The sequence below is a fragment of the Notothenia rossii genome (genome assembly GCF_949606895.1).
Source record: "Notothenia rossii genome assembly, contig: scaffold_98, whole genome shotgun sequence".
Lineage (NCBI taxonomy): Eukaryota > Metazoa > Chordata > Actinopteri > Perciformes > Nototheniidae > Notothenia > Notothenia rossii.
This window is the reverse complement of record NW_027640206.1, coordinates 67623-87228: the sequence shown is the minus strand read 5'-3', so window position 1 is coordinate 87228 and position 19606 is coordinate 67623. Positions and strand designations below refer to the sequence as shown.

General features: G+C 37.4%; 1 protein-coding gene across 1 annotated transcript; it reads right to left on the bottom strand.

Moving 5' to 3' along the window:
* Positions 1–1994: 1994 nt before the first annotated feature.
* On the bottom strand, positions 1995–7834 carry LOC307026970 (uncharacterized protein). The gene is made up of 15 exons (XM_079695127.1): positions 7754–7834; positions 7190–7585; positions 6898–7002; positions 6557–6789; positions 6299–6477; positions 5616–5709; positions 5299–5534; positions 4967–5081; positions 4448–4565; positions 4276–4367; positions 3759–3876; positions 3560–3661; positions 3288–3461; positions 2646–2822; positions 1995–2418 (listed from the first exon to the last, which is right to left on the bottom strand). Exons 2-15 carry the CDS (start codon positions 7455–7457, stop codon positions 2096–2098), a joined length of 2334 nt encoding a protein of 777 aa, XP_079551253.1. The 5' UTR covers positions 7458–7585; positions 7754–7834; the 3' UTR covers positions 1995–2095.
* Positions 7835–19606: the final 11772 nt, after the last annotated feature.

The following is a 19606-nucleotide window of genomic DNA, read 5'->3' as shown; positions in this document are numbered from 1 at the left end:
GGCGGCAGTTCTTCCTGTTTGTATAGAAGTCTTCTCATCAGGGCTCTATAGATAGATAACTACGGCAGATATGTAATATGTAATGCAGCCGAACCATGTATTACAATGCCGTTATGTGATTAGCTCCAAAGAGAAAAGCAAGCAAACTCGGAATAAAGTATTATTTTTTTTTTTTTTAAATGTTTTCGGATTTCACATCGCATAAACACCATTTCCCAACGTGCATTGCGGCTAAACCATGAATCACCGAGCTGAGGATCTTGGTTATGGCTAGAAAGGATCCGTCTTGTGTAAAACTCTCGCGAGAGTTCGGCTGAATGTCACGTGGCTGAATGTTTACGTTTGGCAGGCAGCCTTTCAGTTAGGATCGTTAACATCAGTTGGCCACAGCAAATGATGGTGAGAAGCTAAACTATCTATTAATTATGTCAATGACAGGGAGTGTGATCGTTGAAAAGCGGTCTTGCTGGTGTTCAAAGAAGAATGACAACACTGTAGATCACCAACACTATGGTTTATTTTTTATTCACAGGCAAGTCAACGTTGTCGCAGTAAAAGTCCCAAGATAGCTCCTGGTGCAATAAAATGTTCCCTTGCAGTGTTTTACTATTATGTCTGATGTTTCTCTATTAATATTGCTGCTGCATTAATGTGTATGTTGCATCATGTTACTGCTGTAGATGTGTTTCCGAGCCGCTCCGATTACAACGAGAGTTACAACGAGAACGTGACGTCATATTTACAATAGAAGGATCCTTTCTAGCCATAACCGAGGATCTTGCCTACGTCTGTTTCCGGTATTGTTTTTGACGGATGTATTTTGTTATACACACATTCCTTCACATTTAATTTAAAATGTACATTAAAATATTTCATGAGGCTTTCTAAAATGTTTTAAAATATAACTACGGTTCGAGTTGAAGAGTTTATAAATTAACATGAACCGAAGCTGTTGCCTGGTAACGCAATCGTGCAACGTCACGTCCGTTAATTCCACATCCACACACATCGATTTAATAAATGAATATAGCCTTTGTATCTGCTAAAAGAGGTGCCGACCAGCTGGGGCAACAGAAAATTAGCGAAATTGAGTGTGACTATTACAAATGAAATCATTATTATATTAATATTGATAATAATAACAACCGACCGTCGGGGTAGCATTTGCTTGGCATTTCCGGGTATATCTCCACTGGTTGGGCCACGTTAACAATACTGTGTAAATGTCACGTTTGAAGGGACGAAATCGTGACAGCTTCACGTCTCCCATCATGGTAAATCGTCACATGTTCACGTCTTGCCGTGATACCGGGTTGTGCTGACCATGTCCATGCCTTTATGACAACAGTGTACCAATCTTCTGATGGCTACTTCCAGCAGGATAACTCACCGTGTCACAAAGCTCAAATATTCTCCAACTGGTTTCTTGAACATGACAATGAATTTTACTCAAATGTCACAGTCCACAGTCATCAGATCCAAATCCTACAGTGCACCATTGGGATATGGTGAACGAGAGATTTGCGTCATGGATGTGCAGCCGACAAATCTGCAGAAACTGTGTGATGCGATCAGGTCAATATTGAGTGAAATCTCTGAGGAATGCTTCCAGTACCTTGTTTAATCTATGCCATGAAGACTTAACGCAGTTCTGAAAGCAGATGGGGGTCCAACCCATCCTAGCAAGGTGTACCTAATTAAGTGGCTCGTGAGTGTATTACTTAGCTCAATTTGTATTGTTAGTGTGTGTCTGTAGGAGTAAAGTCTAGACACATTCTTTGGATGTAAGCATTGGCTAATTAAACAGATCATGATTAAATGACATGATGATAATAAGGGTGATCACCAAAACCTTATACCAGGGGTGGGGAACCTCTGGCCCTCGAGGTAACTCGGATCTGAAGGTGACGGATAACTGCTAATGGCATTTACTTGGATACCAGACATAGTAAATGCAAAGCAGGATCATATAAAAAAAGGTAATAAACAAGCCATTCAATCGTAATACTCGTTTTAATACGTTGACATGCATACAACACAATAGACTTGTTAAGTCCTGTTCGTTGTCCTGTTTGTTGTCCTTATCACCGTCCTGTTAGTTTTCCTCATCACCGTCCTCATCACCGTCTTGTTCGTTGTCCTCATCACCGTCCTCATCACCGTCTTGTTCGTTGTCCTCATCACCGTCCTCATCACCGTCTTGTTCGTTGTCCTCATCACCGTCCTCATCACCGTCCTGTTCGTCGTCCTCATTACCGTCTTCAATGTCTTCCTCCATCATGAGAAAAGACGAGTCCGAGCCAATACAGCTGTAGGTGCTGGTGACTCTGCTCAGTTTCTGCTCCAGAAGATATTGATGGTGTAAAATACAGCAGTGCAGTCCCCTGTATCCCTCTTCTGTTATATCGCTTGGAGAAACTAAAATAAAAAGACAAAATGACAGTCTATGTAAGGCAACTTTTAATTAGCATTGATGTTGGTTCCATATAAGCAATTTGAATGTTTAACTCCGAGGCTGTATATTAGCTAAAAAGATTTGTGATTCAGAAAAAATGCAATCATTACAGATGCTATTCAGTGATAGACATTTGACACTGGGAGGGGGGCAGTGGCAAATATTATAAATCGGTATTTGTGGAACATACTTTGGTTCCTGATGTCGTCTTTTGTCTGATGAAGGAGGCGGTCCAGTTTGTCCAGTGCCTGCCTCAGATTTTGACAATGCTGGGTCATCTCCTTCACAATGATGACTTTCTCCTCTTCCATACGCCTGACCAGCATAACCTGGTCAAAAAGTCGCCTCTTTGTGCGCAGGTTCACCACTATAATGGAAAAAACACAAAAAATAACAACCACAATGGTAAGGCTAATAAAACAAATAATATCAGTTTGTATTCAATCTTTTTTAATTAAATTGACCAAAACCTTAAAATCTGGTAAAAAAAAATTCAACCTCGCCGCTTGCTGAATTTTTTCAATTCTGTCTATGTTGGCAGAATTACATTCAGTATGTCTTGAGATTCAACATTAGTATGCAGTTCAGGGTGGTCAGGAAGGGTTTTACTGTTTCCATAGATATGCCTGTCCCAGTGAGACTAGACTATTAAGACTTGATAGGGCAACATCATACAGACCTTTCAATATAATTATTTTAAAATGATTTGTTGTGATCATGATGATTTGTGACACCTATGTTGATAGCTCTGTGTTACATTGGTGATTGTATTCTAGTACTTCAACTGAATTTATGGAATATCTAGGGCAAACAAAAACAAGTTGTTTCTTACCATCTCCTTGCGCCTCCCAGGGCAGAATGACATCCTCAGACAGACCGCATGCTGCTTCTGTGTCAATTTTCTCTGAACAGGCATCAATGGTGTTGTACTGCAGTATCCTCTCTCTGAGTTTCTTCTTGAGCTCTGTCAGTCTTCTCCGTTTGCGTTGCCTTGTTTGGTTGCTGTCTGTAAAGTAAAACAAAATACAAATAAACTAATATTAATAATACAAACAACAACAACAAGAAACAAATATTGTTTCTAGATAACGTAATAATAAATACCATTTTGTCGATAGAGGTCGTGTTTCTTTCTTCGGAGGGAATAAATAATTTCATCTATTTCTCTCTGGAGCTCCTCTTGGCTACTCTGGGCTCCATGTTTCTCTTGAAAACAGAAACAACAAGGTGTAATCATAAAACATGAAGCCAAATGTTTGGAAATATGGAACCAAATCTATACCACAGTGATCATATAACATACCAGTGGCTGCCCATTGCTTGACCTCCAACACCCACTGCTCCGTGTCCTCCAGGGAGATGTTCAGCTCTTGCTTGAGACTCTCAAGATTGTCCACTTCAGTTTGTGCTCTCTGTGTAGTCTGGTTAGAATGTTTCAAAGGAAAAAGTGAATATGCGTTCCAGTTGGTTGAGAAGGTTGTTTTTTACTGAATTCCTTTATGCACATTAACTGACCAGACAACAACATGAAATGCTAAACCTTTTTTTTCAAGATCAAGCAGGATTAACATTATTATTATTATTATTATTATTATTATTATCCAGAAATTCAGATGAATCAACCTATAGTGCTTTATTAAAAACAGACAGAACAGAGACTCTCTTGGCAGAACAGTGTGCCATGGCAGCAGCATCATAATGAAATGATTGCAGAATACATTCAATTCAACAACATGTAGCTAAGGATGGTGTTAAATTACTACAACAACAAACTCGGATAGTCTTAATATACATTTTGAAATGCAGCATGGACGTCTTACTTTGACAAATCTCTTTGAGAGTGTCTTGTGGAGATTCTCCACCTTCCTGTGGTTCCATTGCATAGCCAGCACGGTTATCATATCTGCTCTAGCTGTAAACACAAAAACATGAAAATTCATATGAGCTTTACAATGTGGCACTACTTAAAACTATTTGTTTTCCTCTACCAACCTGATTTGGTCATGTATTTTGTTGTCAGAGCTGCCCTTGAGAGGAAGCTGTTAACCTGTTCCACTTCCTCGCCGACAGTATTTCCAGCACCTTCCTGGCTTCTGCCACCCCACTTCACCTGCTCAGAATCATAAACAATGAGATCTAGCTATTTAGTTCAATATTATAATTTCTTGTACTGTACATCTTTAGTTATCATCAGTGTCAGGAGCAATTTCAGAAAGTTAAAATGTTCTGATATTGAATTATGCTTTGAACTACAATGTCACAACTGCAGTTATTTGAAGCTCTATTCATTCATTATTTCTACAGTGCGGATATATTTACTAAAATAAACATAATGGGTTTTGGAAGCCTATCCTTGTGACAGTCTGTTTTGTAACAATTTTGTCAACATTTGTAACTATTACAATTATTCCACAGGCTTGAATAGAATATACTACATGATATTCTTATGTGCACTACAATTTCTAAAACATTTGAATCTAGTGACACAAATGTTTAACTTGAATACTGTACCTCGCATTTGCCTTTGTGGGCCTTGGCGTGCATTACAGAGAGAAAAGGTTTCATCTCTGTAAGTGGTTGGAGCTCAGGCAACTTTGCTGCCATCTTCTCCAAATAAGGCCAGTACCTGTAATGACAAAATCAATTAGCTCTTCCAGTTGCATGATGGCATAATAGTAAAAAGATAAACCAGGTCCTTAAAATTACCAGTACAATCCTTGTAACCAACATCAGCATTTATCCAAATGAATGTTTTTTTTGCTTTACATCTACTGGATGTGCAAGAATTAAATAGATAACACGTTTCCCACAAACACTTCCAATTTTGCAATAGTTATAACTACCTGCAGGCAACATCCATACAAAAGAATGTTGCATTCGCAACTTCAGCCAGCTCCTTCTGCAGGAACATTGGGTAGGCATATATTTCACCACGGTAGTGATTTAGGCCTTGTAGTAAGATGCCATGTCTGCACACAGCTATTTGCAGTCCTTCCTCATCCACCTTGGCCCTGGACTTGTGTGAGGTTTCTCTGCAAGCTGTGAATGTTGCCGGTCCACAAACATCACGACCACTTTTCTGAAATAGACACAATCTGTTACATTTAACCCTGTGCTAAGAAAAATAAATAAAGGGTTATGGGATTGAATAGATTCTTACAATCGTCATCTGGCTCCTGATTTTGTCGACAAAGGCAGACACTTTACTGTCCTGGGCAATGAACAGTCCATCAAATAGAGACGGTTCATCTGTCCTGCGAAATTCGAGAAAGACATTGTAAGCAACATTATCATACATACATAAGTTTGATTGTGTCCTCTATTTAATGTGGCCAATTTGCTTTTGCCATAACATTTTCATAAATGTGGAAAAGGTCTTTGTGAATTTGATCTGTAATTCTGTGTAAAGTCTTTTGCCACCATTATTTAACATTAGTGAAAAGTTTACTGACTTCTTGTAAAAAGGTAAAAATAAAAGTACATCCTTTATATTGATGGGCATGGAATAGGGCAGAGGAAGGCATAGAAAAAGGCTCCTGGGCAATTTAATACATTTTTCATGAAGCGATTATATCCAAAACTGGTTCTTAGCTCCAACATATCCAACTAACGTCAACCATTTAACATTTTAAAGTTGAGTTAACTTTACAGGCGTCATATATAATAATGTTTATGAATTGGATTTATATAATTATGTGTAATTTCAAACCAACTATTGTTTTCTGATGGTCTACAAACTTTGGAAAAAGAAATTGCAGAGTTGGGGAAAGTTAGACATTTCAGCAAAGACATTCAGCTTAGTCAATAAAACAACAACTAAAATGAGAATATGATTTCACTGACCCTCTGGACTTCTTGAAGCGATAATGCTTTCTATTGCCATCTACAGCAATAGCCAGCATGTCAGGTGTGCATGCTGGGCATTTAAAGGGCTCCACCAGGTATAGATCTTCTTGTCTGTAATTACAGAAGGCAAACTCCCGAAAGACTCTGTGGAAGATATCGCTACAGATTCTGCCTGTCTGGAAAAAAGAATGGTATTCATTTGGTTAATTAAAAGTTTGGTATTCAAAAATCTTGAAAACCACATTTTATTCTTACCCTTCCTGTGGAAAACGATCGATGTTCAAGCATTTTTATAAATACTTGCTGGGATAATGCTGGGCTGGCCAATTTCATTTGCTCGAATGATGTGAACACATCAAACTTAAAAATAATTTTGCAGCTGTCGGTTGCTGGCCAGTATTTGTATCCCAGCAAGTCACCTATGCTCGGGGACCATTTGGCGGAACAAATTGGGCAGCACACAGAAGGCAGACGAACGTTGTATGGACCTGAGAAAAAATATAAATGTGCAATTTGACAGCTATCTATGCAATGTAGGACAAAAGTATAGTAGTAATCCTGTATTTCTGTTTGATCGTCTTCTGGTGGCAACAAACCATTGATAGTCACCAACACGGTCTGCTTTCCTGGGATGATGGTGAAATCTTGGCTTGGACCACAGAAGCAGATTTGGGATGGCGGAGGAATTGGAAGCAGACACACTGCAGCAAAGACAATTTCAGAGATTCATATGCATGTTAGGACATGTTAGGAAATGTAGTCAATAAAAATTGAGACATTTTAACAGTTAAAGCAAACTTCCGACATGGTGAAAATGATGCCGCTGTATATGTAGTGCACATTAGGAAACCATGGTAAGGGAATATGTAATACCTTATTTGAACCCACCTTGTTCACAGAGTCCATATTGGCCACTTTCATCCACAACCACTAAGGATGTGGGAGGAATAGGTCTGTAAAACCCATCAAACATGGCTTCCCTGTCATGGAAGACATGTTTACCATGGATAATAGGGTCACATGCCGGACAAAGAAAGGGAGTTCCTGGTGGAACACAGTCCAAGCACCGGACCACAGCATCAGCAGTTTTGCATTGGAGACAGGAACGTGTAGTGACAATCTCTGCAGCCAATTTCAAATTAAGGAGCTCTGGCATTGCAGCTCTGAATTTTTGTTCACGTTTCAACTGTCTTTGGGTCCATGTTGATGCAGTGGGTGTTTCTTCTGATGATGCAGGGACAGTGAGAGAACCCAACAGGTTTCTCAGTGTCTGAAGATGTTGATCTAAAATAACAAAATATAAAACAAATCATGGAATTTAGTTTAATTTAAAAAAGATATTCCATACATGGCTTTTCACTTTACAATGTATCATGAACAAAGCTATTACATACTACAAACAATTACCTACATTTCAAGTTGAAGGATAATTTAAGAATTCATTGTGCATACCAAGACTTGGGACCTGTAGAGGAATCTCATGTGTCTCCTCGACCTCTGGGGACTTCTGAGAGCTGGAAGGTTTAACTGCATAAAACAAAGTACGATGATATGGGAAACATTATTGAGGACCGACCAACGACATTAAAACTTAATGAAACACTAGAACTAGATTATATTTTACAGACCAGATCGATTCTTATTCCAATGTTGGGCTATAATGTTCCCATCCAGGTCCCTCTTCCTCCAGGAAACATTTGATCCTTGCGTTATTTTCTTTGGTATCTTCTGTATCTTCGGTTTCTTTGGTTTCTTTGGTATCTTAATATATAAATATATAAAAGAGATTATATATTTCCCTTAATTGTTGCACACACATCTTTGTAATGTGTGTGTCTGTTATCATTTGAGTAAATGTTATAATACATTTTTGGATAATGTTGTACTTGCCTTATTTGCCAAGTCATCTGCGAGGGCATTCCCTATCTCTAGCCATTCATTCAGTTGCTTGGATGCCATTTTTAAGTGAGGATAAAAAGGGCAACAACAAACAAAGGATGAACTGACATACAGGGAGGGAGAAAAACAAAACAAAAGACAAGAAAACGAGAGGGGTGAAAGAGAGTAGGAAGAGGAATATGGCTCTGAAAAGAACCGTTGATTTTTTTATGATAATAGGCTACTTCATATCATTGAATTGATAGATGACCTGAAAAAAACCAAACAGATGAACTCAGATTAGCTGTGCTACCATGTCATTTAATTGTTGCTTCATAAATAAGCATTCGCCAAAATAAAACTACAGGCACCAAAATCAATCAAGTCCCAGGTAAATCAGTAATTACAGGGAAATATATTTCTCTTTTTAACTAGATGTGATGCTTTCACAAAACTTAAGTTGAATTAGCGAATGTTTAAAGTAGTAAAACAACTATGACCTGATGATATTCAAGTGTTGAACTTACCCTAACTATCATTAATGCAACATGTTAGGTGACATTTCGAAGAAAGAAAAAGTGTGTGCATTATAAAAAGCGCCATGTAAATGTCAACTATTATTATTATTATGATTAAAGTGCCATTTCCTTTCGCATTGTTTACGTTCATATCATGTCCTGGTCTGGTTAGCTGAATATACATACTTTTGCCATTGTTATGTGTTATGTCACGTGCTACCAAGGGTTTTGTTTTTAGGCAAGATTTTAGCTCCTTTTGTGCGAAGGAGAAAACTCTCCCTACAACTTGTTGTAGACGAACCTTCTTATATTGCAATACATATCCGTTAGCGCATATAAGCTAAGCGCTAAGCGCTAACCTTTACAGCCATGCTATTGCTAACAACATGCATTCGCCTATACTGCCTATGCCACGGGCCAGCCCTAAAACGTAAAACTGAAATATCGTGGTTAAACATGATTAGTAGAAAAAAGACAGGATTAATTAAAAGCGTAAACAAATCAAATGAAATACAGAAATCAGATTTACCACTTGTAAAGCTCTGACGCTCTTTAACAATCCTTCTTCTTCTTCTTCATCTTCTTCTTCATCTTCATCTTCTTGGCTCGTCGCACTTTTATTGATGCGCAAGGTTAAAGTTCACGGGATTACGATCGTGACAAAACGTGACAAAAGGTTGTAATAAACTGCTGCTAGAAATGAATAATGGGAAAGCTACGTGGCTATGGGTCGTAATATCGTGATCAACACTGCTTAAACAATCGACCTATTTGGTCGTTTTTTGTAGGAGGACAGGCTGCTCATCAAAGATGGCAGAAAACATGCATTATTGTACTCTGCATGGGAGTTTGACAGGGTATTACTCAAAAAGTACACGATAAAAGTACTTGATTGTACTTGTGGTGGTAGTTCAAATAGTACTGAGTCCAACAGTACATCTTTCACTGAGAACTTATGGCAAAAAATGATTTTATCTCTCATCAAAGATGGCAGAAAACATGCATTATTGTACTCTGCATGGGAGTTTGACAGGGTATTACTCAAAAAGTACACGATAAAAGTACTTGATTGTACATGTGGTAGTAGTCCTAGTAGCACTCTATCCAGCAGTACCACTTTCACTGAGAACTTATGGCAAAAAATGATTTTATCTCTCATCAAAAATGGCAGAAAACATGCACTCTGCATGGGAGTTTGACAGGGTATTACTCAAAAAGTACACGATTAAAGTACTTGATTGTACTTGTGGTGGTAGTTCAAATAGTACTGAGTCCAACAGTACATCTTTCACTGAGAACTTATGGCAAAAAATAATTTTCTCTCTCATCAAAGATGGCAGAAAACATGCATTATTGTACTCTGCATGGGAGTTTGACAGGGTATTACTCAAAAAGTACACGATAACAGTACTTGATTGTACATGTGGTAGTAGTCCTAGTAGCACTCTATCCAACAGTACCACTTTCACTGAGAACTTATGGCAAAAAATGATTTTATCTCTCATCAAAGATGGCAGAAAACATGCATTATTGTACTCTGCATGGGAGTTTGACAGGGTATTACTCAAAAAGTACACGATAAAAGTACTTGATTGTACTTGTGGTGGTAGTTCAAATAGTACTGAGTCCAACAGTACCACTTTCACTGAGAACTTATGGCAAAAACTGATTTTATCTCATCAAAAATGGCAGAAAACATGCACTCTGGTGAAAAATGATTTTATCTCATCAAAGATGGCAGAAAACATGCATTATTGTACTCTGCATGGGAGTTTGACAGGGTATTACTCAAAAAGTACACGATAAAAGTACTTGATTGTACTTGTGGTGGTAGTTCAAATAGTACTGAGTCCAACAGTACATCTTTCACTGAGAACTTATGGCAAAAAATGATTTTATCTCTCATCAAAAATGGCAGAAAACATGCATTATTGTACTCTGCATGGGAGTTTGACAGGGTATTACTCAAAAAGTACACGATAAAAGTACTTGATTGTACATGTGGTAGTAGTCCTAGTAGCACTCTATCCAACAGTACCACTTTCACTGAGAACTTATGGCAAAAACTGATTTTCTCTCTCATCAAAGATGGCAGAAAACATGCACTCTGGTGAAAAATGATTTTATCTCTCATCAAAGATGGCAGAAAACATGCATTATTGTACTCTGCATGGGAGTTTGACAGGGTATTACTCAAAAAGTACACGATAAAAGTACTTGATTGTACTTGTGGTGGTAGTTCAAATAGTACTGAGTCCAACAGTACATCTTTCACTGAGAACTTATGGCAAAAAATGATTTTATCTCTCATCAAAGATGGCAGAAAACATGCATTATTGTACTCTGCATGGGAGTTTGACAGGGTATTACTCAAAAAGTACACGATAAAAGTACTTGATTGTACATGTGGTAGTAGTCCTAGTAGCACTCTATCCAGCAGTACCACTTTCACTGAGAACTTATGGCAAAAAATGATTTTATCTCTCATCAAAAATGGCAGAAAACATGCACTCTGCATGGGAGTTTGACAGGGTATTACTCAAAAAGTACACGATTAAAGTACTTGATTGTACTTGTGGTGGTAGTTCAAATAGTACTGAGTCCAACAGTACATCTTTCACTGAGAACTTATGGCAAAAAATAATTTTCTCTCTCATCAAAGATGGCAGAAAACATGCATTATTGTACTCTGCATGGGAGTTTGACAGGGTATTACTCAAAAAGTACACGATAACAGTACTTGATTGTACATGTGGTAGTAGTCCTAGTAGCACTCTATCCAACAGTACCACTTTCACTGAGAACTTATGGCAAAAAATGATTTTATCTCTCATCAAAGATGGCAGAAAACATGCATTATTGTACTCTGCATGGGAGTTTGACAGGGTATTACTCAAAAAGTACACGATAAAAGTACTTGATTGTACTTGTGGTGGTAGTTCAAATAGTACTGAGTCCAACAGTACCACTTTCACTGAGAACTTATGGCAAAAACTGATTTTATCTCATCAAAAATGGCAGAAAACATGCACTCTGGTGAAAAATGATTTTATCTCATCAAAGATGGCAGAAAACATGCATTATTGTACTCTGCATGGGAGTTTGACAGGGTATTACTCAAAAAGTACACGATAAAAGTACTTGATTGTACTTGTGGTGGTAGTTCAAATAGTACTGAGTCCAACAGTACATCTTTCACTGAGAACTTATGGCAAAAAATGATTTTATCTCTCATCAAAAATGGCAGAAAACATGCATTATTGTACTCTGCATGGGAGTTTGACAGGGTATTACTCAAAAAGTACACGATAAAAGTACTTGATTGTACATGTGGTAGTAGTCCTAGTAGCACTCTATCCAACAGTACCACTTTCACTGAGAACTTATGGCAAAAACTGATTTTCTCTCTCATCAAAGATGGCAGAAAACATGCACTCTGGTGAAAAATGATTTTATCTCTCATCAAAGATGGCAGAAAACATGCATTATTGTACTCTCCATGGGAGTTTGACAGGGTATTACTCAAAAAGTACACGATAAAAGTACTTGATTGTACTTGTGGTGGTAGTTCAAATAGTACTGAGTCCAACAGTACATCTTTCACTGATAACTTATGGCAAAAACTGGTTTTCTCTCTCATCAAAGATGGCAGAAAACATGCACTCTGGTGAAAAATGATTTTATCTCTCATCAAAGATGGCAGAAAACATGCATTATTGTACTCTGCATGGGAGTTTGACAGGGTATTACTCAAAAAGTACACGATAAAAGTACTTGATTGTACTTGTGGTAGTAGTCCTAGTAGCACGCTATCCAGCAGTACCACTTTCACTGAGAACTTATGGCAAAAAATGATTTTATCTCTCATCAAAGATGGCAGAAAACATGCATTATTGTACTCTGCATGGGAGTTTGACAGGGTATTACTCAAAAAGTACACGATAAAAGTACTTGATTGTACTTGTGGTGGTAGTTCAAATAGTACTGAGTCCAACAGTACATCTTTCACTGAGAACTTATGGCAAAAAATGATTTTATCTCTCATCAAAAATGGCAGAAAACATGCATTATTGTACTCTGGAGGGGAGTTTGACAGGGTATTACTCAAAAAGTACACGATAAAAGTACTTGATTGTACTTGTGGTGGTAGTTCAAATAGTACTGAGTCCAACAGTACCACTTTCACTGAGAACTTATGGCAAAAACTGATTTTATCTCTCATCAAAGATGGCAGAAAACATGCATTATTGTACTCTGCATGGGAGTTTGACAGGGTATTACTCAAAAAGTACACGATAAAAGTACTTGATTGTACATGTGGTAGTAGTCCTAGTAGCACTCTATCCAGCAGTACCACTTTCACTGAGAACTTATGGCAAAAAATGATTTTATCTCTCATCAAAAATGGCAGAAAACATGCATTATTGTACTCTGCATGGGAGTTTGACAGGGTATTACTCAAAAAGTACACGATAAAAGTACTTGATTGTACTTTTGGTGGTAGTTCAAATAGTACTGAGTCCAACAGTACATCTTTCACTGAGAACTTATGGCAAAAACTGATTTTCTCTCTCATCAAAGATGGCAGAAAACATGCACTCTGGTGAAAAATGATTTTATCTCTCATCAAAGATGGCAGAAAACATGCATTATTGTACTCTGCATGGGAGTTTGACAGGGTATTACTCAAAAAGTACACGATAAAAGTACTTGATTGTACTTGTGGTGGTAGTTCAAATAGTACTGAGTCCAACAGTACATCTTTCACTGAGAACTTATGGCAAAAAATGATTTTATCTCTCATCAAAGATGGCAGAAAACATGCACTCTGGTGAAAAATGATTTTATCTCTCATCAAAGATGGCAGAAAACATGCATTATTGTACTCTGCATGGGAGTTTGACAGGGTATTACTCAAAAAGTACACGATTAAAGTACTTGATTGTACTTGTGGTGGTAGTTCAAATAGTACTGAGTCCAACAGTACATCTTTCACTGAGAACTTATGGCAAAAAATAATTTTCTCTCTCATCAAAGATGGCAGAAAACATGCATTATTGTACTCTGCATGGGAGTTTGACAGGGTATTACTCAAAAAGTACACGATAAAAGTACTTGATTGTACATGTGGTAGTAGTCCTAGTAGCACTCTATCCAACAGTACCACTTTCACTGAGAACTTATGGCAAAAAATGATTTGATCTCTCATCAAAGATGGCAGAAAACATGCATTATTGTACTCTGCATGGGAGTTTGACAGGGTATTACTCAAAAAGTACACGATAAAAGTACTTGATTGTACTTGTGGTGGTAGTTCAAATAGTACTGAGTCCAACAGTACCACTTTCACTGAGAACTTATGGCAAAAACTGATTTTCTCTCTCATCAAAGATGGCAGAAAACATGCACTCTGGTGAAAAATGATTTTATCTCTCATCAAAGATGGCAGAAAACATGCATTATTGTACTCTGCATGGGAGTTTGACAGGGTATTACTCAAAAAGTACACGATAAAAGTACTTGATTGTACATGTGGTAGTAGTCCTAGTAGCACTCTATCCAACAGTACCACTTTCACTGAGAACTTATGGCAAAAAATGATTTTATCTCTCATCAAAGATGGCAGAAAACATGCACTCTGGTGAAAAATGATTTTATCTCTCATCAAAGATGGCAGAAAACATGCATTATTGTACTCTGCATGGGAGTTTGACAGGGTATTACTCAAAAAGTACACGATAAAAGTACTTGATTGTACTTGTGGTGGTAGTTCAAATAGTACTGAGTCCAACAGTACATCTTTCACTGAGAACTTATGGCAAAAAATGATTTTATCTCTCATCAAAGATGGCAGAAAACATGCATTATTGTACTCTGCATGGGAGTTTGACAGGGTATTACTCAAAAAGTACACGATAAAAGTACTTGATTGTACATGTGGTAGTAGTCCTAGTAGCACTCTATCCAGCAGTACCACTTTCACTGAGAACTTATGGCAAAAAATGATTTTATCTCTCATCAAAAATGGCAGAAAACATGCACTCTGCATGGGAGTTTGACAGGGTATTACTCAAAAAGTACACGATTAAAGTACTTGATTGTACTTGTGGTGGTAGTTCAAATAGTACTGAGTCCAACAGTACATCTTTCACTGAGAACTTATGGCAAAAAATAATTTTCTCTCTCATCAAAGATGGCAGAAAACATGCATTATTGTACTCTGCATGGGAGTTTGACAGGGTATTACTCAAAAAGTACACGATAACAGTACTTGATTGTACATGTGGTAGTAGTCCTAGTAGCACTCTATCCAACAGTACCACTTTCACTGAGAACTTATGGCAAAAAATGATTTTATCTCTCATCAAAGATGGCAGAAAACATGCATTATTGTACTCTGCATGGGAGTTTGACAGGGTATTACTCAAAAAGTACACGATAAAAGTACTTGATTGTACTTGTGGTGGTAGTTCAAATAGTACTGAGTCCAACAGTACCACTTTCACTGAGAACTTATGGCAAAAACTGATTTTATCTCATCAAAAATGGCAGAAAACATGCACTCTGGTGAAAAATGATTTTATCTCATCAAAGATGGCAGAAAACATGCATTATTGTACTCTGCATGGGAGTTTGACAGGGTATTACTCAAAAAGTACACGATAAAAGTACTTGATTGTACTTGTGGTGGTAGTTCAAATAGTACTGAGTCCAACAGTACATCTTTCACTGAGAACTTATGGCAAAAAATGATTTTATCTCTCATCAAAAATGGCAGAAAACATGCATTATTGTACTCTGCATGGGAGTTTGACAGGGTATTACTCAAAAAGTACACGATAAAAGTACTTGATTGTACATGTGGTAGTAGTCCTAGTAGCACTCTATCCAACAGTACCACTTTCACTGAGAACTTATGGCAAAAACTGATTTTCTCTCTCATCAAAGATGGCAGAAAACATGCACTCTGGTGAAAAATGATTTTATCTCTCATCAAAGATGGCAGAAAACATGCATTATTGTACTCTCCATGGGAGTTTGACAGGGTATTACTCAAAAAGTACACGATAAAAGTACTTGATTGTACTTGTGGTGGTAGTTCAAATAGTACTGAGTCCAACAGTACATCTTTCACTGATAACTTATGGCAAAAACTGGTTTTCTCTCTCATCAAAGATGGCAGAAAACATGCACTCTGGTGAAAAATGATTTTATCTCTCATCAAAGATGGCAGAAAACATGCATTATTGTACTCTGCATGGGAGTTTGACAGGGTATTACTCAAAAAGTACACGATAAAAGTACTTGATTGTACTTGTGGTAGTAGTCCTAGTAGCACGCTATCCAGCAGTACCACTTTCACTGAGAACTTATGGCAAAAAATGATTTTATCTCTCATCAAAGATGGCAGAAAACATGCATTATTGTACTCTGCATGGGAGTTTGACAGGGTATTACTCAAAAAGTACACGATAAAAGTACTTGATTGTACTTGTGGTGGTAGTTCAAATAGTACTGAGTCCAACAGTACATCTTTCACTGAGAACTTATGGCAAAAAATGATTTTATCTCTCATCAAAAATGGCAGAAAACATGCATTATTGTACTCTGGAGGGGAGTTTGACAGGGTATTACTCAAAAAGTACACGATAAAAGTACTTGATTGTACTTGTGGTGGTAGTTCAAATAGTACTGAGTCCAACAGTACCACTTTCACTGAGAACTTATGGCAAAAACTGATTTTATCTCTCATCAAAGATGGCAGAAAACATGCATTATTGTACTCTGCATGGGAGTTTGACAGGGTATTACTCAAAAAGTACACGATAAAAGTACTTGATTGTACATGTGGTAGTAGTCCTAGTAGCACTCTATCCAGCAGTACCACTTTCACTGAGAACTTATGGCAAAAAATGATTTTATCTCTCATCAAAAATGGCAGAAAACATGCATTATTGTACTCTGCATGGGAGTTTGACAGGGTATTACTCAAAAAGTACACGATAAAAGTACTTGATTGTACTTTTGGTGGTAGTTCAAATAGTACTGAGTCCAACAGTACATCTTTCACTGAGAACTTATGGCAAAAACTGATTTTCTCTCTCATCAAAGATGGCAGAAAACATGCACTCTGGTGAAAAATGATTTTATCTCTCATCAAAGATGGCAGAAAACATGCATTATTGTACTCTGCATGGGAGTTTGACAGGGTATTACTCAAAAAGTACACGATAAAAGTACTTGATTGTACTTGTGGTGGTAGTTCAAATAGTACTGAGTCCAACAGTACATCTTTCACTGAGAACTTATGGCAAAAAATGATTTTATCTCTCATCAAAGATGGCAGAAAACATGCACTCTGGTGAAAAATGATTTTATCTCTCATCAAAGATGGCAGAAAACATGCATTATTGTACTCTGCATGGGAGTTTGACAGGGTATTACTCAAAAAGTACACGATTAAAGTACTTGATTGTACTTGTGGTGGTAGTTCAAATAGTACTGAGTCCAACAGTACATCTTTCACTGAGAACTTATGGCAAAAAATAATTTTCTCTCTCATCAAAGATGGCAGAAAACATGCATTATTGTACTCTGCATGGGAGTTTGACAGGGTATTACTCAAAAAGTACACGATAAAAGTACTTGATTGTACATGTGGTAGTAGTCCTAGTAGCACTCTATCCAACAGTACCACTTTCACTGAGAACTTATGGCAAAAAATGATTTGATCTCTCATCAAAGATGGCAGAAAACATGCATTATTGTACTCTGCATGGGAGTTTGACAGGGTATTACTCAAAAAGTACACGATAAAAGTACTTGATTGTACTTGTGGTGGTAGTTCAAATAGTACTGAGTCCAACAGTACCACTTTCACTGAGAACTTATGGCAAAAACTGATTTTCTCTCTCATCAAAGATGGCAGAAAACATGCACTCTGGTGAAAAATGATTTTATCTCTCATCAAAGATGGCAGAAAACATGCATTATTGTACTCTGCATGGGAGTTTGACAGGGTATTACTCAAAAAGTACACGATAAAAGTACTTGATTGTACATGTGGTAGTAGTCCTAGTAGCACTCTATCCAACAGTACCACTTTCACTGAGAACTTATGGCAAAAAATGATTTTATCTCTCATCAAAGATGGCAGAAAACATGCATTATTGTACTCTGCATGGGAGTTTGACAGGGTATTACTCAAAAAGTACACGATAAAAGTACTTGATTGTACTTGTGGTGGTAGTTCAAATAGTACTGAGTCCAACAGTACATCTTTCACTGAGAACTTATGGCAAAAAATGATTTTATCTCTCATCAAAGATGGCAGAAAACATGCATTATTGTACTCTGCATGGGAGTTTGACAGGGTATTACTCAAAAAGTACACGATAAAAGTACTTGATTGTACTTGTGGTGGTAGTTCAAATAGTACTGAGTCCAATAGTACATCTTTCACTGAGAACTTATGGCAAAAACTGATTTTATCTCTCATCAAAGATGGCAGAAAACATGCACTCTGGTGAAAAATGATTTTATCTCTCATCAAAGATGGCAGAAAACATGCATTATTGTACTCTGCATGGGAGTTTGACAGGGTATTACTCAAAAAGTACACGATAAAAGTACTTGATTGTACATGTGGTAGTAGTCCTAGTAGCACTCTATCCAACAGTACCACTTTCACTGAGAACTTATGGCAAAAAATGATTTGATCTCTCATCAAAGATGGCAGAAAACATGCATTATTGTACTCTGCATGGGAGTTTGACAGGGTATTACTCAAAAAGTACACGATAAAAGTACTTGATTGTACTTGTGGTGGTAGTTCAAATAGTACTGAGTCCAACAGTACCACTTTCACTGAGAACTTATGGCAAAAACTGATTTTCTCTCTCATCAAAGATGGCAGAAAACATGCACTCTGGTGAAAAATGATTTTATCTCTCATCAAAGATGGCAGAAAACATGCATTATTGTACTCTGCATGGGAGTTTGACAGGGTATTACTCAAAAAGTACACGATAAAAGTACTTGATTGTACATGTGGTAGTAGTCCTAGTAGCACTCTATCCAACAGTACCACTTTCACTGAGAACTTATGGCAAAAAATGATTTTATCTCTCATCAAAGATGGCAGAAAACATGCATTATTGTACTCTGCATGGGAGTTTGACAGGGTATTACTCAAAAAGTACACGATAAAAGTACTTGATTGTACTTGTGGTGGTAGTTCAAATAGTACTGAGTCCAACAGTACCACTTTCACTGAGAACTTATGGCAAAAACTGATTTTCTCTCTCATCAAAGATGGCAGAAAACATGCACTCTGGTGAAAAATGATTTTATCTCTCATCAAAGATGGCAGAAAACATGCATTATTGTACTCTGCATGGGAGTTCGACAGGGTATTACTCAAAAAGTACACGATAAAAGTACTTGATTGTACTTGTGGTGGTAGTTCAAATAGTACTGAGTCCAACAGTACATCTTTCACTGAGAACTTATGGCAAAAACTGATTTTCTCTCTCATCAAAGATGGCAGAAAACATGCACTCTGGTGAAAAATGATTTTATCTCTCATCAAAGATGGCAGAAAACATGCATTATTGTACTCTGCATGGGAGTTTGACAGGGTATTACTCAAAAAATACACGATAAAAGTACTTGATTGTACTTGTGGTGGTAGTTCAAATAGTACTGAGTCCAACAGTACATCTTTCACTTAGAACTTATGGCAAAAAAGGATTTTATCTCTCATCAAAGATGGCAGAAAACATGCATTATTGTACTCTGGAGGGGAGTTTGACAGGGTATTACTCAAAAAGTACACAATAAAAGTATTTGACTGTACTTGTGGTAGTAGTCCTAGTAGCACTTGAAGTATTATTTGAATTATTTGAAG

Bases quoted from the DNA above. Each gene is read 5' to 3' on its own strand.
- LOC307026970 (XM_079695127.1), bottom strand. From the start codon at position 7,457: ATGCCAGAGCTCCTTAATTTGAAATTGGCTGCAGAGATTGTCACTACA. The intron at 7,003-7,189 runs GTGGGTTCAAAT...TCTTTGCTGCAG, and splicing joins ATATGGACTCTGTGAACAAG to TGTGTCTGCTTCCAATTCCT. The intron at 5,710-6,298 runs GTCAGTGAAATC...CGAATTTCGCAG, and splicing joins CGCTTCAAGAAGTCCAGAGG to GACAGATGAACCGTCTCTAT.